The sequence below is a fragment of the Xyrauchen texanus genome, chromosome 37 (genome assembly GCF_025860055.1).
Source record: "Xyrauchen texanus isolate HMW12.3.18 chromosome 37, RBS_HiC_50CHRs, whole genome shotgun sequence".
NCBI lineage: Eukaryota > Metazoa > Chordata > Actinopteri > Cypriniformes > Catostomidae > Xyrauchen > Xyrauchen texanus.
The window spans coordinates 25,164,833-25,182,854 of NC_068312.1; the positions used below are offsets into that span (position 1 = coordinate 25,164,833).

The 18,022-nt window shown below is 37.5% G+C and overlaps 1 protein-coding gene across 2 annotated transcripts; it reads right to left on the minus strand.

Annotated features, from left to right (window-relative positions):
- Nucleotides 1–721: 721 nt before the first annotated feature.
- LOC127630524 (synaptophysin-like) lies at nt 722–17,046 on the minus strand. Of its 2 annotated transcripts, XM_052108110.1 has the most exons (7): nt 16,945–17,046; nt 15,319–15,384; nt 10,238–10,362; nt 9,234–9,432; nt 8,446–8,637; nt 4,230–4,548; nt 722–3,419 (listed from the first exon to the last, which is right to left on the minus strand). In XM_052108110.1, exons 1-6 carry the CDS (start codon nt 16,960–16,962, stop codon nt 4,264–4,266), a joined length of 885 nt encoding a protein of 294 aa, XP_051964070.1. In that variant the 5' UTR covers nt 16,963–17,046; the 3' UTR covers nt 722–3,419; nt 4,230–4,263. The 2 variants fall into 2 exon arrangements, with proteins under 2 accessions (XP_051964070.1, XP_051964069.1); XM_052108109.1 differs by lacking the exon at nt 722–3,419 and having other exon boundaries at nt 4,219–4,548.
- Between the last annotated feature and the right edge of the window lie 976 nt (nt 17,047–18,022).

Sequence of the window (18,022 nt, forward strand, 5' to 3'; positions counted from 1 at the left end):
ATGGAGTTTTATGTACGAAATCCACAGTTTTCATGAAGCAGTAAATGAAAAGTACCCGGATGACATACTATTTTCAGTGAGATTCTCAAATGTGGATCGACTGTACACTTGACAATTCCATAATCCCTCTGGAGCTGGGGCAATGTCACCTTTAACACACTGGAATTAAAAGAACGGTGGTGAACTGCAAGTCAGACTGCTCTTCCCAACTGTAAGTGATACATATACAAAGATTATTGTTCCTTGTGCTTAAATGGTGCTTGTTTAATATAACAATTCCTACTTAATTGAAAGATGAATATGAGTAATGATGCTGTGATTTATTCAAACTAACTTAAACCCTAGAATGCATATACTACTTTAAAATTCATTTGTAAGTCGAAAAAGACCCTGGTGAAACCTAGATGCTTATTCTTTGTGAAAATAATTATTGCTTTCAAAGAAAAGTAACTGTAATGATGATTTTCATAATAATTAATAATGTTAATGGTTCATATATTCATTCATTATTCAATTCTGCAGAGATTCACACACATTGAAAATGGAGGTGTTGTAGGTGACAGTATAAAAAAGGCTGTATAACAATAATATGGGCAATTTCCATGTTTGGTGGTTACAAATTAAATGTTTGAAATGTCACAAACACATACATAAGTACAATGGACTAGGATTTATTGTTTATATTTTTTTATGAATAGATTTAGATATAACCTAGATATTTAAACAGATGGACAAAGCATCGGCTACATGACAACCTGCTATACTTGCATACAACACATAAATATGAAAATGGTATTTAATGTGTATTACGTAACAAATGAAAAATGAAAACAATCAAAGCATTAGAAATGTAATACCAATTTTAAGCACATTAAATACTATAGTAAACACATACGGGCCAAATATGACCCATTATAGGGTTAGTGGTGTAAACTTAAAAAAGAAATGACACAATATATATATATATATATAATATTATTATTATTATTATTTCAACTAAATGTTAAATTAGTCAGTTGCAGTTCACATGATCAAATATCACATAAAACTTATGTTTTTAGATTTAGATGGCTGGGTGGCATTTGGTTCCACATTTGCATTTTAGGGTTAACGTGTCTTACTTGCACAAGCTTAAGTTGCTACAAAGTGTGTTTATATGTATTAAATAGATTCCTGAGTACTGATGATGAAGATCAAATCTAAGCAACAGAAAACATCCTAAACTTTTATTCCTTTTTTTTTCTTCAACAGGATAACATATTCTTTATTGACTTTTCCTTCACTGATTCCATAGAACAATACAACAGAATTTCTGTATAATTTTGGTGAATGAGTTTTCAGCATAGTCATAATAATTTTCATCAATATCTTCATAAATGCTAAGAATATATTGTACACATTAAATACAGCACAACCCAAAGTCATCGAGAGTTTCACAAGACATATCAAACAACACTAACAATGGAGAAGTTGAGTAGCATATTCAATTGGAAGAGAAGAGTGGACCAGAGCAAAGAGTGGAAGATAAGAGGGAGAGAAAGAGAGAGAGAGAGAGAGGAGTTAGAAAATGAGGAAGAGAGAGACAAATTTATTTAGCAGGCCGATGATATTCTACCTTCACCGGATTTTCCACAAATTTGCAGGCAAATTAATGAGTCCGAAAAAATATAAGTTATACGTTTTGGTAAGCTTGCATTATGAGCATCTTATCATGCAATAATATAAAGAATCTCTTCATAACAACATCTGCTGCATCAGCTCTAAATAAACCTCTAGAAAATGATGATCAAATCTGGTTATCTTACAAGATTAATAATATATTTACTCAGCATCTTTTTATCTCAGCTCTGCTAGACTTTGATATAGTTCATTGTTTGAATACTTTACAAAACAAGAATGTTAAAGGACTTTATTGCACCAGTTAACCTGTCAGAAAAGCTGTTGGAATGATAAATGTGGATTTCATAGCTAATTTAAACAAACCCCAATCATGGAAACTGTTTGCTATTACAGATTTCATATGAGAGGTCTAGCTATCATGTATACCAGATATTTCTGAAATCTGCCTTGTGATTGATCAATGAAGCAGAAACAAATAATTTATACTGGCATTCAAGCAAAGTTTCGATGCAACCAAATCATATATTTACACAACAGCATTTAATGGTTTCGGTTTAAGAATGTGCCGGCGCGTCTCATATATAATATATATTTATATGTACATCTGAAAATATACTTCAATATCACAGGGTTCAATCCTGTAATAGTGTATATGCTTTTGAGAGAGACAAAGGGGAAATTTTGACGAGATTGAAATTGGTACATACTGTATATCTACACTACTGACATCTCAAAACATAGGACTGATTCTCTCTGTCTCAAGCTCATACAATACTAACAAAACCCAGTTCATATACATTTATATCTACTTTTAGCATCCTCTAACTAAAAAGCACTAGATCAACACAGCACTCAAGAGGAGGCATTGGGTTATGAACAACCATGCTAATTCATAACTGAGAATGCATGTGCTTTTCATAATACAGAGATTTGATAAAGACAATGCGAGAGAGAGAGAGAGAGAGAGAGAGAGAGAGAGAGAGAGAGCAAAACAAAGTCAACACTTTTAGTCATGGAATGAGAAATGCTTTAAGATACCCTTAACCGTTTTGCTTGCTGGTTAAAATAATGTGGTTGCTCAATGTGTTTGGGAATGATTCTGCTCACAGTAGCCTTGGACGTCCCTACTCTTCTCAGTCCCAGCGGTGCTCCATCCCAACCGTGAATAAATAAAACCAACAAAATACAAAAAACAAACACCAGGAGAATGTTTAAAATTGATGGGACTTCCAATCTGCACCACACTACGAACCACGAGAGGTACACATTTCAAGGAGTAATTTCTGTGGGGCTTTGTGAAAAGTTTCACATGATTATTATAGTCATTTGAGGGTCTCTAAATTTTGCTTGACAAAAGTGGAATAATCCCATTCATATCTTTAGGAAATATATTGTTTTATAATGATACAGCACAGACAAATACATTCTCCCAAGTGTAGCATTACTATTGTCAACATCTTCCATTCAAAATTCATATAACAATAAGATTTATATACTTTTGCAAATCTTTTTAATATTTTGGTACAGTATTCAAGTGTTTTGAAGTTTGATCGATCCTAACTTTTTTTTTAAATATTTATTTGACTTTTATACATCACAATATTAAACAGCACATTAAAATCCCTCTGCTCTATCCCACTACCATCTATCTGTGATTTTAAATAAGCCCCTCCCCTCCCTCCCACCCCTCATATCGTTCACAGATGTAAGTACAAACGCACAGACAGGGAGAAGTGTGGGTGTGTGGGTAGGGTAGGGTTCAGGCACCACGCTGCTAGAGTTGCACGATCAACTTCTTTCTGTGGAGAGAGAGTGAGAAAAAACTATTTAAGACTGACATTGGCATAATATCTTCTCAATATATTGAGAAAAGAAGAACAGGTCCAAGAAAGTGGTATCAACACCATCATCAATATACATCAATTCACAGATAACCTTGCCTGTGTTTGGAACAGCACTCTACCCAAACTGCTCTTACTATTTCTGTAGAGTAATGTGCATAGTACATAAATGTTGTGTTTGTATGGAATTATTTTTGAAGTATGATGACTTAGTAGTATTTGCCAAAATGTGCAGTATACAACAGAGCACAATACAGCACAATGCTCAGCTTTTATATCCATTAATATCCAGTGTGACAAATAAACCAGAAGTAATTACAACTGCAATATTTAATATCACTATTTTGATGAGACTGCAAAATAATTTTATACAAAACTGATTTAAAACTGCTAAATAATACGATAATAACTGGACATCTATCACATACAATGTGTTAAAGTCATGTATCAACAATGTTGCATACAACTCTTTGAAACTTTTATTGTGTCATGTGTACTATTTAATTTATATATATATATTTCAGGTTTTTTTTATTCAACGTAGTACACTGTATTGTGAAGTGGGCAGTAGTTAGTATTTTGTAAGCTAGCTATGTTTACAATATTTCCTTTCTGAACATAGCATAAACTGAGTTCAGAATGGCATACTACTATACTACTCTTACTATTTCCATTTCTTCTCTTTGTAAGGCAGAGATAGTAAGCATAGTTTGGTAATATGCCATACTGAACTCATCCATACATTTCTAAATATTACCTTCCACTGACCAGTCACCTTCCACTTCCTCTGATTTTACGGCCCTCACATCTGGTTGGAAAAGGAGGTGGGTGCCCCCTGCTGTTCGTAGCCACCCTGGCCATAGTCTCCACCCTGATTGTAGCCTTGCTGGTTGTATTCAGGCTGATAGCCACCCTGAGAGCCGGCGTATGGGTCCTGCTGCCCATAACCTCCCTGCCCGTAGGAATCAGGGGCTGGCTGCTTCTCCTGGGCGGGCTGTTGGCGCATAAATGGTGCAATGATACCAGTCTCCTTGAACACAAACCACAGGTTACCCGTCCACAAGATCAGGTTCAGGAAGCCAAAGACCTGAAGGGAAAAGAAAGAGTGCAGAGGGTTACCAAGACATTGAAAGACATCGAAAGAGCTGCATCTTTTTTTACACCAGGGGTGGTTTTATGGTCAGTTGACATTCAGGGCTTAGCCGAGAACTTTGTGGATACAGAGTTATACCCACCTAGATAAAAAGGACTCATACGTTCGAAAGCTGTTCATAGACTTCAGCTCAGCATTCAACACAATCATTCCTCAGCACCTGATTGGAAACGGGTTTAGAACGGGATTAGAACCTCCCTCTGCAACGGGATCCTGGACTTCCTGACTGGGAGACCTCAGTCAGTCCGGATCGAGAACAGCATATCCACCACCACCACACTGAGCACTGGGGCCCCCCAGGGCTGTGTGCTCAGTCTACTGCTGTTCACTCTGCTGACTCACGATTGTGCAGCAATGCACAGCTCGAACCACATCATCAAGTTCGCCAATGACATGACATGGTCTCATCAGCAAGAACGACGAGTCAGCATACAGAGAGGAGGTGCAGCAGCTAACGGACTGGAGTAGAGCCAACAACCTGTCTCTGAATGTGGACAAAACAAAAGAGATGGTTGTTGACTTCAGGAGAGCACATAGTGAACACTCTCCGCTGAACATCGACGGCTCCTCTGTGGAGATCGTCAAGAGCACCAAATTCCTTGGTGTTCACCTGGCGGAGAACCTCACCTGGTCCCTCAACACCAGCTCTATTACCAAGAAAGCCCTGCAGCATCTCTACTTTCTTCGAAGGCTGAGGAAAGCACATCTCCCACCCCATCCTCACTACATTCTATAGAAGGACTATTGAGAGCATCCCGAGCAGCTGCATCACTGCCTGGTTTGGGACTTGCACCGTTTCAGACCGCAAAGCCCTGCAGAGGATAGTGAGAACAGATGAGAAGATCATAGGGGTCTCTCTTCCCTCCATCAAAGACATTTACATAAAATGCTGCATCCGCAAAGCAACCAGCACCCACACACCCCTCACACAAACTCTTCACCCTCCTGCCGTCCGCAATACCGAAGCATTCGGGCCCTCACGGCCAGACTGTGTAACAACTTCTTCCCCCAAGCCATCAGACACCTCAATACTCAGGGACTGGACTGAGACACACACACACACACACACGCACGCACACACACGCACACACACGCACACACACACACACACACACACACACACACACACGCGCGTGCGCACACACACACACCTGTACACCATCCAACTTTTGCACATGTCCAGAGTTGCACTTTAATTCATTGTCACTTTATACCTGGCTGCTATCTCAATAACTGCGATAGAACACTATCTCATAGTATGTTATGTTTACATTTTGCATTTTAGAAAGTGTCATCTTTTTGCACTACTCGATTACAAATGTGTCACTGTGCCTATTGTCCTGTTCCTTTTAGTAAATGATTGTACTGTCTCATACTTTTTGCACACGTTTGCATGTGCACTATATGTACAAATGTTATTTAGTCTGTGTAGTCTCATGTGGTCCTGTGTTTGTCCTATGTTGTTTTATGTAGCACCATGGTCCTAGAGGAACGTTGTCTCGTTTCGCTGTGTACTGTACTAACTGTATATGGTTGAACGACAATAAAAACCACTTGACTTGACTTGACAAGACTACATATCTCATCCTTTGATGAAATATTTAAAAATAATATTTATATATATATATATATATATATATATATATTAATCAGCCACTTATTGACCAAATGAAAACCATCTCAAGTTGGTTAAGCATGTAAATGCAAATATGAAAAAACAATCATTTATTTATAATTAATTAGAAACTAACTTTGTAAAACTCTGTGAATTCAAATGCACATTCCAGAATGAATAACAGCCACAAAAGGGTTGGCCCTTCTAAGAGCTTTGAAACCAGCAGACTTCTGAGCCATCAGCAATACCCATTAATGCAGCATGACTGACTGAATTAAGACTGAAATGACAATATGGCCTTGCAAGTTTACTAAACCTTAAAAGACTATATTTCAAAATATTGTCTGCATTCAGCACTTCAGTCAGCGCAGTGTGCAAACGACGCCCACAAGCGGTTTGGACAGCATTATCAGAAGTGCAAATTTTTTTAAACTTTTTTTGTATTTATCATATTTAGTTATTTTTTTGTATCTTTTTAAATATGTTTATCTTCTTTTATCTTTCATTGTTGGGTTTCTTTCAACATATACAATCCACGTTCAATAGAAACTAGAAACTGTTAGAACAGTAAAAAAAAAAAAAAAGTTTTGTACCTCTTTGTAAATTTTTAAAGCATAAATCCTAAAACAGTGATCTGATGACAAAATAATGTGAGTTGCAAAATATTTTGTTTTGGTTCTTGTTTAAATTGGTATTGTTTCGCTAAAATGTTTTCAAGGAGAATTACTACTTTTTAGCTGGTCATGCTGAGAGACAAGCTAACCTAGCAGCTTAAACCAGCCCTATGACCAGGCTGGACAACCAGCTAAAACCAGTTTAAGCTTGTTTTAACTAGTCTTTTCAGAAGAGGTATTGTCCCATTGGGCTTTCCGTAGTTATTTTAGAAGATAACAGGCTGTAAATAGGCTAAAATAGGCGCTTATGAGAAGAAGAAACAAATTGTTGCTAGTTTTGCCAGAGTTTGCGAGGTTCATGGCATATAGTGTCTTAATAAAACAGTTTTGTAAAAGAAATTATGTCCTGGTTTGTGACTTAAGCTTGCAAATTCCCCAAGCACATCAGTATATATTATCTAACTTTTTTTCAGAGTTATATATCTTAATATTTGGTTGTTACTGCATCTGGACGTACCAATTCAACACAGTTCCTAATATTTCACCATGTAAGGTATCTTTACCAGACACACACTTGTAATCTGATGTCACGAGCACTCGTCTTGCATGAGCGCACATACAGGAGTGCTGGAAAGAGTGTGTGTGTGTGTGTGTGTGTGTGTGTGTGTGTGTGTGTGTGTGTGTGTGTGTGTGTGTGTGTGTGTGTGTGTGTGAGAGTGTATTTATCACTTTGTGGGGACCAAATGTCCCATAAGGACAGTAAAACCTGAAATTTTTGACCTTGTGGGGACATTTTGTCGGTCCCCATGAGGAAAACAGCTTATAAATCATACTAAATGATGTTTTTTGAAAATGTAAAAATGCAGAAAGTTTTCTGTGAGGGTTAGGTTTAGGGGTAGGGTTAGGTTTAGGGGATAGAATATAAAGTTTGTACAGTATAAAAACCATTATGTCTATGGAAAGTCCCCATAAAACATGTAAACACAACATGTGTGTGTGTGTGTGTGTGTGTGTGTGTGTGTGTGTGTGTGTGTGTGTGTGTGTGTGTGTGTGTGTGTGTGTGTATTTTGGTGTTATATCGATTATAGTGTTATTTAGTGTTATGGATACTGTAGATAGAAATGTATCATTAAGGTATTAAAATAAAATATGTTTTAGTGTCAACTAGATACAAGCACTAGTACTTTTATACTTAGTAAAGCATTCAAATAAATATAATTTTAAACATTTGCTTAGATCTTTTTTTTTTACCATAAAGTGGTAATTGTAAGATATAAAGTTGCAAAGTTGTGATTGAACACAGTTGTGAAGAACACACCACATGAGTAATGCATTGCAAATAAGATAACAATGTACCTTCACTATACAACTTAAAAGCTGCAATATGGTATTAGTGCTGGGGAGGGTATAGGAACAGGTAACACTTTTCAACTCTTTGCTTATTTCACATTGTGGAAATAGTCACTGGCACACATTCAAGCACTGTTTGTCTTTCTCTATCAAGTTGATATCTTCAGGGGACTGGCCCCCAATGGTCTGATCCATAATCTGTTCTTGCAGATAAAGACAAAATGACAGTCAAGCTAAACAGAATTGACTTACCACAGAAGTATTGAGACCAGACATTACAGGGTCGTAAACTTCACGACAACGGTTATCCTCATGTTTACAGGCAGGGATCAGACCAATGACTTTCTCAGGGTCTGTAGCAGTCTTCACATCTGATAAGCCCTTTGCCCACGCTGATGAGCTCACCAGCCACATGAAGGTGAAAACACACGTCACGCCAAAATCCTGTATTGATGGATATATAAACGTAGGCCATGGGTTGTACAAAATCTCAATCTCTGCTTCAATAATTAAATATTTTTATCTTAGTTTACACGTACTCAAATGCACCTCAGCAACAAAACCATCTGCTGATTTTCTACATTAATGAACTACTATGTTAAATAACCTTTGAAATCAATATTGGAGTTTTGTGGCTTTTAGTCTTTTTAGTTTTTTTTAGCATTGAAGCTAACTATATGCTGGTGTAGTTAGCCTGGCAAAATTAAAAGTTTATTTTTAAATGTACAGTGTTTCTTTACAGGAAAATGGACCAAAAATATTAATACCCATCTTGCACTACACAGAATTTGGTTTTGTAAAATCTCTAGAATGAGACTGTTCCTCGCCCTATACCACCTGCAACCAACAATCAAGTTGAAAATCATGGTTCATGGCACTGGCGTAACTAAAGTAAGCAATTAAAAAAAAAAAAGAACCCTTCAAGTGTCAGACCCAAACTTCCTATTTCAATAGGTAATACCTCAACAGGAGACAAAACTGCTTGTCAAGGGAATTCATGGGATCCTTAACTCTTTAAAGTATCATGAAGGAAAACTCACAATCATTGGTCCTTTATTATTCTCACGGTACTTCTCAAAGGCAAAGACGTAGATACTAAGAGCTGCCATGGAATACAGGAATGCAAAAACGGCAATGGTGACGAAGAACTCTGCTGAGGACGAGTAATCCCCAACCAAGAAGAAATGTTCGGAACCGCTACTCTTGCAGGTGGGGGCATCGAAATACACTTGATGGAGCCTGGAAGAAATACAGTGGAGGAGAATGGTGGATTAGGGCTTTTGAGAGACCAATAACATGTTAATTGAACAAGTGTATGTGGATAAATGTTATGGTTGTAGGAGTACTGAATTTAGAAGACAGTCTTATCTGTGACTTACAAGAGCATTTGTTTCAATACGAATACTACACTGCTTTTGGCTAGAGGAAAGGTATGGTTTAGGTTTAGAAAAGGATGGACCCTTTTCACATTTATGGGTTTGGAACGCAGAAGTAAACCTAAGTGGGTTTTAGTTCTATTGAGACCACAGCTAATATTATTTTTTAGTTCCCATTTGCTCCAATGACTTTCCATAACTTCCAAAAGAGAGAGAGATGCACTACGACAGTCAAAAGAAATTATGAAGAAAGAAAGATGCCAAATTTTCTCACTCACTCAACAGCTGTCAATGGGCTGTGAAACCCCATTGCGGAAGTGTTTTATAAAAGTTTTTTTATTAATACCATAGTAATATAACAAAAAGAATGCTGTTTTAAATGTATACTAAATAATAATAAAGATAAAAATAATATATATATATATATATATATATATATATATATATATATATATATATATATATATATATATATATATATATATATAAAATTGAAAAAGAAAATTACATATCTGTGACTACTTAGGACTGTAGCAGACAAGCAATAAGATTCAGTAAAATTAAATAAAATCACATAAATTTACAAAACAATAAATAGTCATTTTAGATTCAGTGACTTAAAGTAAATAACCACGACAATGCAACACAGCTCTTAAGGTCAGGTGTACCTGAAGGGATATTCAAAATCCACGTCTATTTTCAGGTCACTCTGTGATATGTTCTTGCACTCCACACTCATCCTGAATGAACCTGAGTAACTCCCACATGTGGAGAATGCAAAGATGGCGAACACCTAGAAAAGAGCAGGAACTTTTACATGTAACTTTATTCATAGCAGACAAAACATCCTAAGGAGAAAGAAACATGAGAATACCCAAAGACTGCCAGAGAAATATTCTTTAACCAATTTGAAACATTTCATCATTAATTCCATAAAATGTCTGATACATAAAAACTCACAGTTGTACTTCTAGAAGATGACAACACAACCACACTAGCCACCAAATATGTATCTGCCATTAAAATATAAGAATATAGTTAAGTTATTTTGTGTCTTTTCCCCCTGTATGTAATATTTATTAGTATTTACATGTTTCACTCTTCTTTTTTCCACTATTGTATTACTGCATCTTTTTCAGTATACATTTATATGTATTTATTTATTTAAAATCTATATAGAAACAACTTTGTAATGCTTTGGCAATACTGTTTAAATCTGTCATTCCAATGAAGCTGAATTAAAATGGAAAATGTTTAAATTTAAATATGACAAGTGCCACAATACAATGTTCAAAAGTTGCTCAGAAAAGTATGAGCTAGAACAGAGATGTAGGTAAAACAGGACAATATGAGTCAAAGTAGGTGCACTAACAGTTGAGAATCAAATAGTTTATTGAAGATTTGTGTATAGACAAATGATCGAGATTAAGAGTTAATAGTCTGCTTTTATGGGTGCTGCACAGTGATATACAAAATAGCTTAGAGAACAGGTCTTTTGCATCATGGATGTTACTGCATTGTGTATTTTAGCACGACTGATACACTGTATTGTGTGAACAGCATCAGCCTCAGTGACAGAGCAACATTGTTTGGAAAGAGGAATAACATTTGTTAAAATGCTGAAAGATGTGAAAATGTCATATTTTTGGGAGTGTATTAAATAATGTTACTGTTGAATGTGTGTATCAACCTAAAATACATACAAAATCACCAAAAAAAACAAACCAAAAGAGAAGCATCTTTCTCAATGCGAGTCCAGCATCCTGGTGTGGACATAAACACATTATTTTTCCTTTCAGGATATAAATCTGGGAGATTGAGTCACTGGTAGAGATTATATATGTACTGTGGTAGGAGGAGGGACAGGACAGAGGATGAAGCTATTCAATTTAACTGAGATACTCTGCCATCTGTCATATCGCTGAGCTGGGTTGTAGATTATGTTGTGTATAACACACCACAGAAGACAAAGACAATACACACATATAGCTAAGGTAAATCAAACTAAAAAAAGGAAAACCAGATGAGACTAATCAAGTCAAACAAGGCCAAGAAAACAACAACAACAACAGCAACGCAATATTAACAAAGAAAAAAATAACAATTAGTTAATTCAACCATAAAAGTCCTATTAATGCAGTTATTTTTCAACAAGAACAAAAAAGCCTGAACTAATAAAAAAAAAACACTATTTTAAACTAGATAATAATAATTATAATAATAATAATAATAAAAGAAAGTCTACCAGGTCATAAAAGAACTGACTAGAAAGACACACCAGTAACAACCAGACCAGATACAATCAAATCACATTAAAACCAAAATTACAACAGATGACATAAGATCAATTAAAACAAATGGGCCAAATTTAACAAACTCAAAAAATTATCATATGTGAAAAATTATCATTATATATTTGAGTGGCAATTTACATTTCTATCCCAATTAATGCAAAATTAAGACATTTTAATACACAGACCTATTTTTTCTGGTAGTAGATTCTAAGTAAACTGATATGATCACTTTTCATTCCATATTAAATTTTTCATATTACAATGATAAGGATGCCAAGGATATATTTTCCTTTGCATATGTTGTGTTCTTAAATAATATAGATATTAAACACAGTATAGTCCACAATGTTGTGCCCTGGAATGTATGGACAGGATTCGAATGTGAGATCCTACTGTGCCTGTTATTTCATGTAATTTTCTGCCCCAGTGGAGAGTGAAGGTGCATTGTGTAACCACTAGATGGCACCATTACTCTGAAATTGTTAGAGTTTTTTCCACGTGCACCGTCATAACTGTCACCCTCAGTGTATGAGAGCTTGATGTTCACAATCGGATCCAGACACTGATGAGTATTAAGTCTGACACTCCAGTGGCAGTGAATGCTTGTATATGCATTTGTGGTCAACAAAATACACATCATTCCATGCTGAAAATGACACGGCATTATGATAAAATAATTGAGGGACAGTAATAATTGCCCATTGTACAAAGGTACCACAGTTTGTTCTTGGCAAGCAGCAGATGCCCTAACCCCGCCCCCAGCCTGATACTAACCAACTGCAGCCAGCAAGGCAGAGTAGCCTGCCAGGAACACTGGATGGCACCTTTCTCCCATTGCAGTAATTATCGGTTCTTGACCAAGCTCAAACCTCTGGTTTCAGTTTTTAAAGGTGCATGAAGGCTCCAGTCATATCAGTAAGCTTATCCACCTTTTTGATGAACGTGGAAGTGTTCCACGATTCAACGGTTTTCAATTTCCGGTCTCCAGTGTTATCACTCACATCGGCATATATTCTTAGTGGTAATGTAATGTTTAATGTTTACATTTGTAAAAATGGTCAAAAAATATGTGTATGTATAGTGCCGACAATTTACAGAGTTGAGATGACCAATTTTTATAGACAGTGCCTCACCTCAGTGTGTAGATTTCATGAAGCGGTGGTCCAAGGTTAGTTACGTTGATACCATTATCTACTTTGAGTTGTAATGAAAACCAAAAACAGCACAAATACATTTGTTCTCCAATAAACTTAAAGGTGCACTCAGCGATTTCTAAGAAACATTGTTGATATTCGAACTCAACTGCCAAATCAAACACACCCCTCCCTTCAGTGCTCCTTTGGAAGCTCTGCCCCCCAAAATCATGCACGCAGATTAATTATTTTACCTCTTGGAGGTCTCTAACGCTGAAAAGCCTCTCCAATATTGACGCGGCTCCTAGCCTTCAATATATCATGACACGACCGTGGTGGGTCTCATCAGCAAGAACGACTAGTCAGCATACAGAGAGGAGGTGCAGCGGCTAACGGACTGGTGTAGAGCCAACAACCTGTCTCAGAATGTGGACAAAACAAAAGAGATGGTTGTTGACTTTAGGAGCGCACAAGGTGAACACTCTCCGCTGAACATCGACGGCTCCTCTGTGGAGATCGTCAAGAGCACCAAATTCCTTGGTGTTCACCTGGCGGAGAACCTCACCTGGTCCCACAACACCAGCTCTATTACCAAGAAAGCCCAGCAGCGTCTCTACTTTCTTTGAAGGCTGAGGAAAGCACATCTCCCACCCCCCATCCTCACTACATTCTATAGAGGGACTATTGAGAGCATCCTGAGCAGCTGCATCACTGCCTGGTTTGGGACTTGCACTGTTTCGGACCGCAAAGCCCTGCAGAGGATAGTGAGGACAGCTGAGAAGATCGTCTGGGTCTCTCTTCCCTCCATCAAAGACATTTACATAAAACACTGCATTCGCAAAGCAACCAGCATTGTGGACAACCCCACACACTCCTCACACAAACTCTTTACCCTCCTGCTGTTTGGCAAGAGGTACCGAAGCATTCGGGCCCTCACGGCCAGACTGTGTAACAGCTTCTTCCCCCAAGCCATCAGACTCCTCAATACTCAGAGACTGGTTTGACACACACACACACACACGCACACACACACACACGTGTCCTGAGTTGCACTTTAATTACTGTCACTTTATAACTGTCTGCTACCTCAATAACTGCTATGTGCATAGAACACTATCTCATAGTATGTTATGTTTACATTTTTAGAAACTGTCATCTTTTTGCACTACTGGTTGGCGCTGCACTGTCTCTCACTGTGCCTATTGTCCTGTCCATTGTCAGAAATTTCTTGTACTGTCCCTTACTTTTTGCACATGTTTGCACGTGCACTTTATATAGGTACACATAGGTATTTTATTTAGTTGTATAGTCTCATGTGGTTCTGTGTTTGTCCTATGTTGTTTTTATGTAGCACCATGGTCCTGGAGGAACGTTGTCTCGTTTCGCTGTGTACTGTACTAACTGTTTATGGTTGAAACGACAATAAAAACCACTTGACTTGATATCATAATCCTTCTTTTTTAGTTTAAATTCGTTTGACCTTTTTCTCTTGGTCTGTTTCTGATCCATTTGTCCTCCTTAGAGTTAAGAAAGTTTGCATTAGCCAGATTTGCTGTTGCTCTTTTCATGAATTTCCCTCTCACTCTGCCCTCACCCCCCATCCTGTGCACACACAAGAACCACCCCCTGTTGCTGATTGGCTGGAGTAGTGTTGTGTGGATCGGTCTGATCCATTTAGTTTTTGTCCCATTTACAGAGCCAGGTCTGTGTACAAATTACAGATTTTTTTTCAGCCCACCTCAGAACGGACAGCTAGCAGACTGTGAAGAGATATTTGCAGAATTTGACAAAAAACATTTTGGATTAGAATTACTGAGTGCACCTTTAAATGGTTGTTGCTTTCCATCTGGATCGCTTGTTTTTAAGACCAGAAATGGAAAACAGGCAACTAGAATCATCATGTCACAGCCCAGTGATTGCTCAGGAAAAAGGTGGATAAAAGCTCTTTTTTTCTACAAGGAGAGGGTCCCCTCATGGAGGCTGCCATGTTGGGATCAGATTACCTGTTGAGAACTACACATTTAATCTCAGTAAATGCCCTGTTATTGGACAAGTTCACTTTGAATTACATTAATGAATAGCTGACTGTGAATAGCTAATTTCTACAATGGCATCTGTAATTTAAAATTATTGATTTTGAATGATGCTGCATCCACGCAGCTAGGTGTCACTGTAAGTCCAAGATGACACAAACAAAAAAAGTTACTGGGTGCACATTTAAGGAAAAAAATAAATAAAATAAAAAATAAATGGTTGGAATTAATTTATGAACCAAATATTGCTAACAATCCACCATAGTCTAATAATAAAAAGAGAACTTACCCATTCTAAGGCTTTGATGAAGCCCAATGGGACTTTCAGCACTCTGAATTGCCCATTGGCAACCAACTGTACAAAAAAAAATAAATAAAAAAAATACATGAGAGGAAATGTTAAAGATAGGCTATACAAAAGAAGATTAACATGTATTATTGTTATTAGTATGGCGATGATTTCTCTTCGCCAAGATGACTCATTGTACACACAGGCCTCTACAACTCCAGTTTATTAAGAGAAGGATGCTGTGCGAAACCTGCGCGCGCAGCATCTGCTTCTGTAACGCATCATCCATCGGGAGATGGAGATTTTCATTACAGAAACAAAACCAAAACATATTATTTCATATCATAAATTCTTTATATCACCCACGCACATCTATGTGTATGTCACCAAACGGCTCTGAAAGGCAGACGACGGTGTGTGGGGACTGGGAGGACCTTAAACCGAGGCCATAGTGCGTGTCACGCGCCCGTCACTTGCGTCTCTATCCCAAAGAGAGGTGTTGAACAGCATGCAATAGAGACCAGATTTGTATCTTTTAAGAAATAATTTTAGAAACCCAATTCTATATGAGGTGCTTCTCTCTAGCAATATGGAGAATGAAACATGGCCCTTTGCTGAGTGCCAATTATACAGGTCTGCTTCATACATACATGATAAGATATTTAAAAAAATATTTGCTTAGCAGTCCGGCAGTATTTGATAAGATTTATTCGGGCAGAGTGACGTGCAAAGGTGCGGTTTCACGAGACACCGTTGTTTGCCTGCGCGGACAGTCCTCCTTTACGCACCATCCAAAAAAGAAGAAAAAAAAACAATATCGATTCAGAACTCCTCTTTATGATATTAATTATTCATTGACATATATAATATTTGCTTACACATGAATTCAGCTTGGATCACCTTGCGGATATGTCTGTCCGATGATGCATTATCAATATTATCATCAAAAACTGTTTTACCAATGACTGATTGTGTGCCATATTCAGTGTTGGCACATATTTCACGATCAATGTCTTATATAGCCTAACATACATTTAGAAGTATAAAGACTGGCCTCGGTTCGGAGCTGAAAGTCATACAATCGCAGTGTTGGAATGAAAGTCAGCTGCCATTTTAAAGAGCCTCTCCACATGCGCATCTGCATGTGATAAACGGCCTCTTGCAGTCGCTGTGGATGGATGTTACGCTTTTCCACACAACAAAATATAAGATTACTACAAAACGTCATATTACTTATAGTAAACAGTAGCCTACCCATGAATATGCGTTTAGTCTTTTATTTGTGCGTCAACTGTTTCTCTCAGCCCACCCAAAATGCGTTTAATCTAGCGCTTCGTCAGATTTGCATTAAATACCATTCAGAAATCATAACGTCAGTGATGTCTTAATAATGAAAATGAAGGATGTCACCAACGAAAGGCCCTTTGAAAATAGTATCACTTAACAGACGGACAGCATCAGCGGGACACTTCTCCCCTAAACGAATTTTCCACCACAATTTCAAAGAGCATCATCATCATCGCATACAATGAACCTCTGGCCGAAAGACAAACCATTCACATAATAAACATAACATTGATATCCAAAATAATATCCGTCGATTCAATTGCACCCCAAACGACCTACCTGATTTACAATATCCATGTTAGTCGTCTGCTCGAAATTGGAGAAACAGCTACAATCGGGGGGAGGAGAGCAATAGAAACGGAACAGCCCGCGGAGAGGGGAGGGAAAGATAAACGGAACAGCTTCAGTTGCGTCACGCACCCAGCGAAGGCGTTTTTGGTACCAGAAGGATGAGTAGACCGACGCGGATCACTGTGCGGTGAGATTGCTTACTTGCCACAATTTATATCACTGTGTGAACGTCAGTGATGCTTTGTCTGAAGGAATGCTGTCGAATATTAAATTTTCCCCTCAACAACGAGTTGGCAGCGCGCTGCACGTGCTGCGGAGGCCGTAAATTATGAATGTGGTTTACGCTCGGTTCACACACGATCTGTATATGCAGTGTGTATTTTTTAGTGCCCATGTTAACAAGTTAGAGTATTCAGACACGTTAGAGGATACAGCAGGGCAATGCGTAGCAAGAGCGGTGCTGAAACAGCAGTGCAGCAATGTTTCCTCACCAAATCTATTTTTGCTGTGCTGCACGCTGAATTAAAGTGATAGCGCATTGTTCGTGGTCAAAACGAGTATGGACTGATACGAAAATGTAGCAATTTCACCATAAATGCATATAATTCTAGGCTACTATGTTTCGCAGTCACCATATGACTTTCAGCCCTGGGTAACGCAAAGAAAACCAAAACACAATATTACCAGGAGTTGTAAAAATAACAAATGCGATCGGTATGCTATATCTAAAGTATCAGAAAAATATAATTATAAAAAATATATAATTAATAATTTTCATGTAAAATACACTTCAGTTATTTTTAATAGTTTACATTTTCGTTGAACAACATGCCCATTGAATAGGCCACTGTGCCCTCTTGTTGAATAGGTCACAATTGCTATTGCTGATCTACAGGTATTTTGATTGAGAACAGACCCATTCATTAATAAAAAGACACTGACAAGACTAAGGGTGTCTAGGCATATCAGCAAATACACTCACATCTAAACAGAAAGCGGCAATCATGTGACAGGCTGGTGGTGACCTTACCTGACATTTGGAAAAACAAAACATAATGAATGACAC